The sequence below is a fragment of the Tauraco erythrolophus genome, chromosome 9 (assembly GCF_009769465.1).
Source record: "Tauraco erythrolophus isolate bTauEry1 chromosome 9, bTauEry1.pri, whole genome shotgun sequence".
Classification (NCBI taxonomy): Eukaryota; Metazoa; Chordata; class Aves; order Musophagiformes; family Musophagidae; genus Tauraco; species Tauraco erythrolophus.
Window position 1 is genome coordinate 29232242 of NC_141473.1, and position 12651 is coordinate 29244892.

A 12651-nucleotide genomic window follows, 5' to 3' on the forward strand; every position below is an offset into this window, starting at 1 on the left:
TCCCATCCTTCAGGGGTGTCAGCTGCACCACTCAGCTTGGTGTTGTCTGTAAACTTGCTGAAGGTGTACTCGATCTCACTATGTCATTGATGAAGATATTAAATAGCACTGATCCTGGTACGGATCCCTAAGGGACGTCACTTGTCACTGGTTTCCATCTGGACATTGAGCCATTGACCATTACTGTCTCGATGTGACCATTCAACCAATTCCTCATCCACTCAATAGTCCACCCATCAGATCCACATCTCTTCAATTTAGAGAGAAGGATGTTGCAGGGGACAGTGTCAAAGGCCTTACAGAAGTCCAGATAGACTACATTTGCAACTCTTCCCTTGCCAACTGAGGTAGTCACTCTGTTGTAGAAGGCTGCTAGGTTTGTCAGGCAGGATTTACCCTTGGTGAAGCCATCCTCCCTGTCCACCATGTGCCATAGCATAGCTTCTAGGAAGATGTGTTCCATGATCTTCCCAGGCTCAGAGGTGAGGCTGGCAGGTCGGTAGTTCCCAGGGTCCTCATTTCTATCCTTTTTAAAAATAAATGCTATGTTTCCCCTTTTCCAGTCACCATGGACTTCACCTGACTGCCCTGACTTTTCAAATACCATGGAGAGTGGCTTGGCAACTACATCAACTGATTCCCTCAGGACCCTGTGATGCATCTCTTCAGGTCCCATAGACTTTCGTATATTCAGGTTTCTCAGGTGGTCACAAACCTGATCTTCTCTTAGAGTAGGAGGGACTTTGTGCCCTCAGTCCCTGCCTTATGGTCCATCTGCTTGAGGAGTGTGGAAAGAGAGGTTGCTATTGAAGACTGAGGCAAAAAAGTTATTGCATACCTCAGCCTTCTCCATGTCCGTTGTTACTAGTTTGCCAGTCTTGTTCCTCAGGGCAGGTGCACTTTCTTTGACTGTCCTCTCCTGAATGGCATACCTGTAGAAGCCCTTCTTATTATTTGCATCTCTTGCCAAGTTCAGCTCCAGCTGTGCCTTGGCCTTCATGACGTCATCCCTACACAGCCAGGCAGTGTCTCTATACTCTTCCCAGGATACCTGACCCTGCTTCCACTGTCTATGCATTTCCTTCTTGCCCCTTAGTTTGACCAGCAGGTCTTGACTCTGCCATGCTGGTCTCTTGCCTTCCTTTCCTGATTTCTTGCATCTGGGAATCAAGAGCTCTTGTGCTCTTATGGAAAGTGTCCTTAAAGATCTGCCAGCTCTATTCTGCTCCCTTGTCTCTGAGGGCAGTTTCCCAGGGGGTCCTATTGACTAATTCCTTGAACAGCTGGAAGTTTGCATCCCTAAAATTCAGCATCTTGACTTTACCCTTTGCCTGACCCGTATCCCTCAGGACTGTGAACTCAATCAATGTGTGATCACTACAGCCCAGGCTGCCTCCAATCTTGACATCATTCACTTGTGTTGGTGACCATCAGGTCCAGTATCATATCCCCTCTGGTGGGGCTGTCTATTACTGGGCTTAAGCAGTTATCCTCAATGCACTCCAAGAGTCTCCTGGATTGCCTACAGCTCACCATGCTACTTTTCCAGCAGGTGTTGGAGTGGTTGAAGTCCCCCAGCAGGATGTGAGCCTGTGAGCATGATGGCTCCTGTAGCTGAAGTAAGAAAGCTTTGTCAATAGGCTCCCCTTGATCGGGTGGCCTGTAGTAGACACCAACCACAAGGTTCCCTTTATTGCCTCGATCTTTAATTCTTACCCTTAAGCTTTCAACCTGCTCATGGCTATTCTTCAGAGACAGTTCTTCACACTCTATCCATTTCTTGATGTAGAGGGCAATGCCTCCACCCCTCCTTCCTTGCCTCTCCCTTCTGAACAGCCTGTAGCCGTCGATAGCTGCACTCCAGTCATGGGTTTCATCCCACCAAGTTTCAGTAATGGCAACTAGGTTGTAGCTTTCTAGCTTCTAGCTGGTGGCTTCCAGCTCCTCCTGTTTGTTGCCCATCCTGCGTGCATTGGTGTAGAGGCACTTCAGCTGCACTGATGGCTGTGTCACCTTCTTAGAAGAACATCCATTAATTCTTTTGAGGTATTTGGCTGGTGTTTCCCTGTTGGCTGCTATTTACCTCAGGAGCCCCGACTCACCTCTGTAAGACTTCAACTGTACTCCAGTGTAGCCAGCACCTTTCAGAGCAACAGGCTGAGGGCCCTTACTAGCACCTCGTCCCTCTAATGTCGACATGTCATCCCACAGTTTGTCATGGGCAAGCCTAACATTATCCTGCTTCCACTTCAAGACTAATTTAAAGCTCTGTCAATGAGCCTCACTAGCTCATAAGCAAAGACCTTCTTCCCCCTTTGATAAAGGTGAATCCCATCTGGTGCCAGCAAACGTGGTTTCACGTAGGCCATCCTGTTGTTGAAAAACCCAAAATTGTGTTGATGACATCAGCCACAGAGACATGTATTAATAGATTGGATATATCTGTTTCTTCCAATGTCGCTGTCCGCAGCTGGAAGGAGAGAGCAAAAAACAACGTGTGTTCCAGTTTCCCTTACCAACAGTCCCAAGGCCATGAAGTCTTTTTTGATCGCCTTTGTGCTCCTACACATTGCAGCTTCATCGCCACCCATGTGGAAGAGCAGTAATGGGTAATAGTTCGAGGGCTGTACCAGGCTGGGAAGTTTCCTAGTGATGTGCTTAACCCAGTCCCCGGGGAGGCAGCAGACTACCCTAGGAGGAGGGTCTGTCTGGCATATTGGACCCTCTGTTCCCCTCAGAAGGGGGTCACCTATAACTGTAATCTGTCTTGTCTTCCTCATGGAGGCGATTGATATAGGCGGTAGACCTTTCTGACCTTGGTAACACATCTGTGTAGATGGACCGTCATCCACATGATCCGTTGACTGGCCTTCCACATTTACAACCTCATACCTATTGTACAGAGGCACTTGGGAAAGTGAGGTGGGCAAGGACAGGGTTCATCTGCTTCCCTGAGCATGGACTCACCTCCATTCACTCCTTTCCTTTAAGCTACTGCCTTCAGTAGATGATGGGAGGATACAGGGTCTCCTTGATTATTTTTTTTTTTTTTTTTTTTTGTCCTGGTGACTGTTTGTCTTGGGGAGGGCAGCATAGTTGCACCAGTCTCTCTGTCTCAGACTCTGTAATGTTCCTCAACCTTTCTACTTCCTCTTGTAGCTCTGCCAGCAGGCTGAGCAGATCATTCACTTGGTCACACCTCTCACAGCTGTAAAAGCTGGAAAAGACAAAGTACAACTGCCTATTGTATTTAGCAATCTGTAGACACTGAGGTTTTCCTGGTAGCCACTTCTCACATCTTGCCGAGTTGTTGGATATGCAATCCACAGGGTGTGTTTAGACTTTTGCATAAGTTCAAGCAGCTGTCTAAGGAAAATGGTTTTGAAGGAGTGAGAAAGTGGATGAATGTCAGCTTGCTGATGCAGATCTTTCTAGGCTAACTGTGTAACTAGTTTCCTTTTTGAGTGTCCCTCCCTGTTACAACATAAGGGTGCTTAAAGAAGATAGACTTATTAAGCAATAAATACTCAGAGGGAGTTTAGGGTCAGCAGAAGTTTGAGCTGACTTTGAATGTACCTCTGAATGGCATATGCTACAGGTTGCTATAGTCCTTTTCTCAACAGAGCAAAAGACATCTGGAAAAGAATCCTTTATTCATAAAATCTTCCACCGCCTAATTCTTCTCATCCTTTCTCTTCCGTGCAGACGCTGTGCTACAGAAGATGCACTATTACCGATATTCTAATGCAGAAGTCAGCTGTTGGTACAAATACCTGCTTTTCAGCTACAACATTGTCTTCTGGGTGAGTACAAAATGTAGAGACTGAAATAGTTTAGGCATACCTCAGTTTCATTACCTTCATATGTATTTCTTCAAGAGAACAGACTGAAATATTTACCTGGAAGCAGGATGCTGATGTGTGATGTTTCCCAGATGTTTTGGAATTGAAGAAGCCTATTGCATATGAGAAAGTAATTGTGATTTAAAATTATATGGATAGTGGTTGCTTACAACCTATCACTTTTGTCTGCCTTCCTCCTATCTTACCTTCTGAGTGAAGATAAAGGAGTGAAGCAGAAAAAACTGTTTTTCTTGGTTTTTTTTTTTTTTAGTGGAGAAAAGAAAGATCTGTTTAAAGGATTTGTCAAAGGAAAATAGTATACTCTGTACTCTTGGTGACAAAGCCTCTGTCTTTTGAATGATGGAGGCCATTAAATGCTGGTTGTTTGGGCAAAGGTTAAAGCTAGCTTACTTTAGTGCACTTAAGCAGTATGTTAAGTTGCTTCCTTGTGCAACTACTAGAAGAGACTTCTTCTAATAGTTCCTCTCACGTTGTGTTTGATCTCTGTGTTGTGGTGGTGTAGCTGTAAATCACTATGCAGAAGAGAAGAAAGGAACTGCTCCAGACGTGTCAACAGCTGGCATTATAACATAGTCAAGATCTTAAATGTCATGCTCTGTGGGCAGTGAAATTGTCTGATACTGTCTTGAAACACTTAGCTAGGGACTAGCCTGCCTATGATGTTTGTTTAGAACTGTGAATGTGAGAAGGATGCAAAACCAGGTGTGTGGTTTTAGATGTGTGTGATGGTCAAGATCACTGAAGCACTGAACTACCTTGGAAAATAAGATGATTCAAAGGTTAGTGCATAGTATTGCGTTAGAAATAGTTAATATATCTGTGAGGGGAGGTGAAGGTAAGGATGCAGTTCAGATTAACAGTAATTCTTTTCAGAACTTGCAGGTCGAAGGTTAGGAGTTCACACCAGAAGTCATGGAAACTGCAGTCATGGAAAGGCGTGAGTAGTCCTGGAGAAGTGTAGATACAGGGACTTGCCTGGTGCTAGCAGCTTGGATTAGTGTTCTGATTCAGTTTTGAAATGTTTCTTAGTATGGATAGCTGCTTCTCAAGATGATTTGATTTTTTTCAAAGCCAAAAGGATCAGATAGTAAGAATGAAAGTATGGTATGTGATTGAAGCAGCTTGTTTAGGTTAAGAGTAAAAAAATTATTCTTCTGGTCCTGACTTGTTTGTGATCAGTAGACATGCTAGATGAGACTGTATTGGTTCTATTTGTTTATTGTGATTCCTTAAGCAATGCTAGCTTTTTACTACCTAAAATTTAAAATATGCAGAATTACCCAAATCTGTATTTGACTTCAGTAGATAAAGGGGTTTAATGTCTGAATATAAATTGCAGGCTGCAGAATCTTGTTCATACTTGTCAATAATGACTTGGTATTTTGCTTGATTAACCCACATAAACTTCTGCTAAACTAGGTTGGTGTTTCTGCACATTTTGGCTGATTTGGCAGTGTTAAAGATAGAAAATAAGCTGGTTTTGAAAGCTGTATGTAAGGTGGACAAAACTCTGAATTAAAATCATAGAAAAGTCTAGGTTAGAACTTCTGGAGGTCATCTGGCCCAATTTTCTGTTGAAAGGAAGACCTATAGGGTAGGAAATCACTGCTTAAAGAGAAGAGATGGGAGTCTTGTGGGCTTCTTACTCATCAATTTTCTGCTGCCTTCAGCCTAATAAAAATGTTAGAAAGTCAACTAATACTGAGACTGTGATGTCTGGGTATTGCTGTTGAAAACCACAGAACTTTTTGCTACTGTCACCACCTCTTGTTTACTAGTGCACTGTTTTAACATGATACTGCAGCATTAAGCTACTGGGGAGTTTATCCTTGTGTAGATAACAGAGTAGAAAAGATGTGTGACTTGTGTAGAAACTTTTTTCCAGTAAGGGTTAATTAGCCACAATATTGCCATAGTGCAAATGTTCTTTAGTGATGACTTTTTTCCCCCCATAGCACATCACGGCCTCATGCATCAAAAAGTATGTGCTCAAAGGCCACCAGCTCTATACTTATTTTTCTTCTACATAGTACAACTCCCATGTACCTGTAATGGTGTGGTGCAATGAGAAGTAATGTTCATCAAGCTGTTCTGATTTTCAGAGGAATCACTCTGTAACTAGGTGGATGCTCTTCAGCAGATAGTGTATGGGATATATGAGAAATTGACAGACTCTTTTGTTCATGAATATATTAGGCTTGTTCTAGACCTCTACTTGCTTTCTAGTCAAGTGTCTCATGAAGTGGTTAAAGTTTTGATAGTTAAACAACCTTTTAGAAACTGAATTTTTTTGTTAATACTGTCTTCTCAGCAAATATCTATCAATTTACCTTTGCTTTTTCACATAAATTAGTTTTCTCTTTCTATTTTTTTTTATTCCCTGCAGTTATTACATTTCACTTTTTTGACATTTTTTATTTTTTTCCAGTATTCTGTTGAAATTAATGATGAAGATCCAAGGATTTTTCTCTTCCTTAAAAGAATCATTTTTAAAGAAGAGATATAGAAAAATTGAGGAGAATTTTAAATACAGCTTGTGTGTTTCAGCTGATCTATTGGCTGGATGAATTTTTTTTTTCTGAACAGGTACTAGGAGTCTTGGTAGCTTGCTCAACGAATGGTCTGAGGCTTCTGCTGAGAATTTATCAGGCTGCCCTAGTAAATTATGTGTAACTACAGCTCTCTTGATAAGAGTTTGGCACCTTTAGTTGTAAAACAAGCTATGTAAATGCTGAGTGGGAGTGTAGGCACTCCTATAGGCAATGCATGAATTGTTTAGCTGACACAGTGATTTGGGAGCCTATGGCGTCCAGTTGGATGGGATGACTAGCCTAACAATCTCTTTAGTTGGACAAATCCATTGTGTGTAGAACAAAGTAAACTTTCTATGTGCTTTAAAAGAACTGAAGGACTACAAAATTGGAAGGGAAATGTAACCATGACTCAAAAAAGCAGCATTTAAGGAGAGAATGTTAGTCTTGATTTGTGTTTCTTGGCTTGCAGGACAGGTGCTTGTGGGAGCTTGTTTTGTGAGTGTGTGTGTCAGTGAGGATGGCCACTATGTTCAGTTCTGCTGACCTTGAATTAGTTGTGTACAACTGGCTTGCAAAATTGCTTGTTTGTTCTTTGGCTCTTTGGCTTTCTCTTGTAAGAAAAGGAATGGAGGTCATAGGAAGGCTCTATCTTCCTAGACGTGAGTTTATTGTAGGATTACTTTATTTTCATCTTGCTTTTTAACTTCTTCAAGTGGACTTGTGTTAGTGAGTAGTGATGAGGCAGTATTGCAACCAGTAAAATAGCCCTGCAGGGAGTGCTCAGAAGTTGAAGGGAAATTACACTATTACAGCAAGGCTGGACCTCCTTTTGGGTTTTAAAGCTTTTTTTTTTTTTCCAAATAGCTTCATTTGTCAAAGTGAAATTAAAAGTAAAAGACTGCAGTAATGCAAGGTGAAGAGCGCGTTGGTTCTGGCACGTTTCTGTTCTGAGTCATTTTGCAATTGATTGAGTACTTCTGTGAAAGCCCCAGTGGAGGCAGGAGGCAGAGGGTGGACAACTGACCCCAGGGAGAGTGCCCTGTCTTGGGGTGCAGTGCTGCTCTGTGCCTTCCAGCCTGCACTTGGGAAAGCCCAGGGAATAAAAGGAGGTGCCTCAATCATCTCTCTCTGGTGCTTCTTTGTCTCCAGCTGAAGGATTTTTTGGGATGGTCCAAGAATTGCACCTCAGCCAGGACGTGGCTATTTCAATGAAGTGAAGGATTGCATGTGTGCTCTGTCAAAATCTTTTAGGTTGCATGTGAGCTTACTGTCTCTCAGATGAATTGAGAGGAGACGGTAAAATAGCTTTTAGCTCCTGTCATCTTGATTTATCTTCTAAGCTCTGTAGCTTTGTGTGTGGCTCTTAAGGGTTTTTGGAGAAAAAAAATAAAACTTTTCACTCATGCTATATGAGATGTGGCATTTTTTCCCTGAACATGATGAAGGGTGACAATTCTCTTAAACTCTGGAAAAGAATACTGATCTCATTTTTGAAAAGTAAACGAAGACCCAGGCTAGCCTAAAATTTTCTTGGCTTTTGTAGTGTATGTTGTTTTTCAGGAACATTTAAACAGCAAAGCTGTGCCAGGAAAAGGAAAGCATCCACCACCTGGTGGTTTTCTGACCCTGAGAGGAAAAGTCTGAGAAGAGACAAGGGTAGGAAGGAAGGGCTGCAGGCTGCTGATAACTCCAGCGTGGGTGGAGCTACAGTGTAAAATAGGATTGTTCAGGGGGTGGAAAAAGTGTTCTCTGTAAGAGTAACATTTTGTGCTTACAAAAAAATGAGTGTGATAGCAATGCATTCCCATTGCTTCTAATCAGACCTTGAGGCAGGCTAACACAAAATCGGTTTGTGTACAAGGGTTGTCTTGCAAGAGCTATGTTCAGCTGCTACCTAGTTTTGAGAAACAAATTAGACCTGTTTTCTCAGTTGATAGGGTGATTCTAATAGCATAGCCAAAGGAATTCAAAGTGTGGTTGGGAAGGGATAATGCTTAAGCTAAGTGGTCTTGTGCATGGTGTCTGTGAGTTGGCGTAAGTATTGTGCATCTCTTGAGCAGAACTTACAGCTCGATGCAATATGTTAATACTGTGGATTTTTTAGTTCTAAAGCAGGAAATAACCAAATGCTGGTTATTAGTTTTAGTTTCCAGTTCAAAAGTGTACAGTTGAGCTGCTTTTTGTATGTTTCCATCTGACTTTTCATGCAGTATATGCCTTAAATGACTCTACAGCATAGAAGTGAGTTGGGTAGTCCAGTTCTTGCTTACCCATCATCCAGATTCCGGTGAAAGACAAATCTCAAAATTCCTCTCTTTCGGAACAGCTAGCTTGCTCACTCTCACCGTAGGAACACTTTTGGTTAGTTTAGTGCTGCTGCTTCTCAGCTGCTTGTTCTCCCATTCATGTGGCCAGCCAGTTCAGTAAGCTGATGAGGGTTTAAAACTTTTCTTCCAATTCAGGCTGAATCAGTTTCCTGGTCTGCCTCATAGCAGCCGCTTGAATGCTTCTGTGCAAGAGTGGTAACGAGGGTATTTTCCTGGTGCTCGTTCTCTGTAGAACTCTATATTGGTTATGCTCAATCATGCTAACTTCTGACGTGATTTTTATCACCATGGTGGTTTTTATCTCGTTTGGTTAAATAACTACCATTTTACTTCCTTGTAAATTGCTTCTCTTGGTAATTGTGACTGTAAATGTAGTGGCTAATGGCTTTGTCTCTTCTGCAAGTACATCATACTTTGCTCTTTTTTGCTAAAGAAACCTAATCTATGTGGTTTGGTTGCTTCTAGTGAGAATTATGAATCGCTTGTGTCTTAGCTGAATTAAGTTTCATGTATCTACATTGCTCTATTTTGCTTGTAGATAGTTTGCATAGGTGCTCATGGAAATAACTTTGCAAAAATATTGTAGTTTTGTGAAACTGAACATGTTATAAAAACATGAGCAATGTTTGTGTTCAGAGGTGAGAATGAAGCATGCTAGTGAAAAATCTACATAATCAAGAATCTATTACAATTGAATTGAGATGGTAATTATAATGAAAGGCAGCCAGTCTGAAAAGGGCACCCTATTTGTATATTCAATAGCACAGTATTAGTGTTACAGAAACATTAGTTTGTCTACAGAGTGTGAAAGATGTCTTCCCAATTCTTTTTTTTTTCCCCTCATTTCTTTAGAAGTTCCCAAAGATCCAGATGTGTCTATTGTGTAATTTTCTCTGATTATTGCAAATTATACCAGCTGTCTTCACCTGTCTCGTAGCATTCCTGGAGCATTTGAAATGAGGAAGGGTGAAGGATGCATCAATTTCATGCACTGTGTAATTTAATGACATACAGGTTTGATTATTGATTTCTTTTTTCTATTTTGCTTCTTCGTCTGAAAATCACTGGGTTAAGATTTGAGGGTAATCTGGGTCAATATTCTGCTTATATCCATGTAGTTTTTAATACTATTTTTGAAGTTGTGCTTTGATCCAAATCACCACTTTAAATGTACTTAGCTTATTCCAAGTCTGAGATGAGTAGTCATCGTGCTGTTGCTTATTAAGCCACATCTGGAAGCTTAGCTTAATTAACACTGCTTTGCCCAGTTGTAACTCTTCCCATGTATTAGTAGTAGATTTGGTTTGTTAATCTGTGTGCATAACCCCTAAAATATGGCATATAATACTTTGTGCCTAGACAGAAGTGTCTGACATCATTTGAGTAATTTTTACAGAATAGCATGAATGACACTTGCAGCGCTTTTTGGCTTTCTTTTTCCCCACTCCCCCCAGCGGACTAAACTCAGAACTACTTCATTTGCCCTGAGCGCAGTTTAGGGTCCGCAGGCAGTGAACCTAGCAGTACTTAATATCTATACATATATCTTCATGTGTGACTGTTAAGAGGGTCCCATCTTTGTTCTTTGCCTATGGTGTGGGAAATTACCTGTAGTGCCTGTTTAGTTTGAGAGATGCTGCATTTCCTAGAGGAAAGGACCTCTTTTTCAAGGTGTTTTTTCAGTTGTTGGATTTACTTGTCAATGTTTGGAAGGCTTGAGGGGGTGGGGAGCAACCTTAGTACTTTCTATAGAATCATAGAATCATTTAGGTTGGAAAAGACCTTTAAGATCCAGTCCAACTGTAAGCCTAACACTACCAAGTCCCCACTAAACCATGTCCTTAAGCCTCACATCTACGCCTCTTTTCAATACCTCCAGGGATGGTGACTCAGCCACATCCTGGGGCAGCCTATGCCAATGCTTGACAATTCTTTTGGTGAAGAAATTTTTCCTAACATGCAATCTAAACCTCCCCTGGTGCAACTTGAGGCCGTTTCCTCTTGTCTTATCACTTGTTACTTGGGAGAAGAAGCCAACACCCACCTCACTACAGCTTCCTGTCGGGTAGTTGTAGAGAGCGATAAGGTCTCCCCTCAGCCTCCATTTCTCCAGGTTAAACAACCCCAGTTCCCTCAGCCGCTCCTCAGAATACTTATGCTCTAGACCTTTCACCAGCTTCATTGCCCTTCTTTGTAGCACATGGTCATAGCAGAGTAGAAAGCCATTGTAAGTAATGTGAGGGAGCTACCCTCGGTTTGCAGAGAGGTCATTTTAGTTTGATTACTGAAATTGGATATTAAAGACAAACTGCCTGACAATGAGGAAAGGGAATAAAAGACTAGAACAAGAATCTTTTCATTGGGATTATTATAATTCAGAAATATTTATTATACAAACATGAATTGGTGTAAGGTTTGTATGTTATCAGTTAGATTTGTTGCTTATTGAAAGTAAGTGGATGGACCATTACTTCAGCTTGATTCAAAAGGCTTAAGGTAAGGATTCAGAAGACAAACCGTATCTAATTAGAAGAGAGACTAGTATAATGAGCCTTGACACTGAGAAGTTATGAAGAGTCAAGCATGGCTACCATCTGGGGGTTGGTACTATAAAATGACTAACTGGAGAATAACCTCAAAACATCCAGGAAAAAGATTTAGAGCAAGTCATTGGGACAAGGATAACTCACACTTGTACACTACTGTGTAGAATTGTTTATTTAGTACTGTGCTTATTGACTAATTATGAGTAATCAAATTGAAATACTTTAGCTTTTCAAATGCAAGAATACTACGGAATAAAAGCACTCTAAATCCTTTTTGCAAGAGATTGACTCATCGGGAGGAATTGTCGGAGATTACAGACGATATTTGTTTTACTTAAGCAACAGTTCTACTGGCTAACTGTTTGAGAATGTGTTGATTAGTATATCTAATTCATTTTTTCTTTTTTGTTTTAGCTAGCTGGAGTGGCCTTCCTTGCAGCTGGTCTGTGGGCATGGAGTGAAAAGGTAAGGGCAGAAATGACTGATCTGTCTTTGTTTGGTGGCTACCCTCTCCTGCCCCCAGCTTCAGTAAAACTGCTTCCTCAGGAAGCAGCAAAGGTTAAAAGTAGCATCTGAGCTCAGGACCATGTTCAAATGATCTAAACTGAGTTTCATTCTTGTCCCTGGTCAGATGTTAAGCTGTCGCCCTTGATATTTAGACCTTTTTTGTGAACTTGTAAGAGGGAGAACTTAATCTTTATGAATAGTCTTTATGAACTAATTCTGTTTTGAAAGCATATTTTCTAAAATACACTTATCTACCCACCTCTTTTTATTAAAAACAAGAAGCATTTGGGAGGAATGTAAAAGATATCATCTCTCTTTATATTAAAAAACCCCACCACCAAACACATGTGTCTTTGGGATTGACTTTCTGAAGTATTCTGGTCTTCAGGCCATCTGTTGTCTTCTACTTTAATCCTTCTGGAGTTGCTTAAGTGATTATGTCTCCATGTAGAGGTACAGAATTGGGAAACATCATCTAGCTGAAAAATACTTATTTTTGGCAAAGATTTCTTTCAGCTGAATAACTTCCTAAATCAGAGGAAGTCTGTGCGGGCATGTACCTACAGAGTTCTCCTCTTACAAGAGAAGAGATGGTGTAGGTATGGAAATAAACGGTTCACCCCCTAGTTATGAATGTAAAAGCATGACTTTAACATGATGGCAAGCAGTAGGAAAAAGTGACTATTACTAGCAGATTTGCATATCTGCATCTGAATTAACAATGGAGGGCAGGTGCCCTCACTGTTCAGTTGTGCTGCTAAGTAGGAGCACTTCAATTACCGTTGCAATGTAACATTTCCTTAATCAGAGTGCTTATAGGCAGAAGCTGCATACAGAGAGGTTCTGGGATTGCTCTACTTTTGGGAAGTGAAAG

The 12651-nt window shown here is 41.2% G+C and overlaps 1 protein-coding gene across 2 annotated transcripts in view; it reads left to right on the forward strand.

Annotated features, from left to right (window-relative positions):
• The window catches only part of TSPAN14 (tetraspanin 14), a 44087-nt gene that overhangs the window by 16385 nt on the left and 15051 nt on the right, over positions 1-12651 (forward strand). For both annotated transcript variants that reach the window (XM_086616602.1, XM_086616603.1), the window contains exons 2-3: positions 3706-3803; positions 11685-11735. In XM_086616602.1, coding sequence (XP_086472728.1) covers positions 3723-3803; positions 11685-11735 — 132 coding nt within the window. In that variant the 5' untranslated portion in view covers positions 3706-3722. The remainder of the gene's footprint in view (positions 1-3705; positions 3804-11684; positions 11736-12651) is intronic.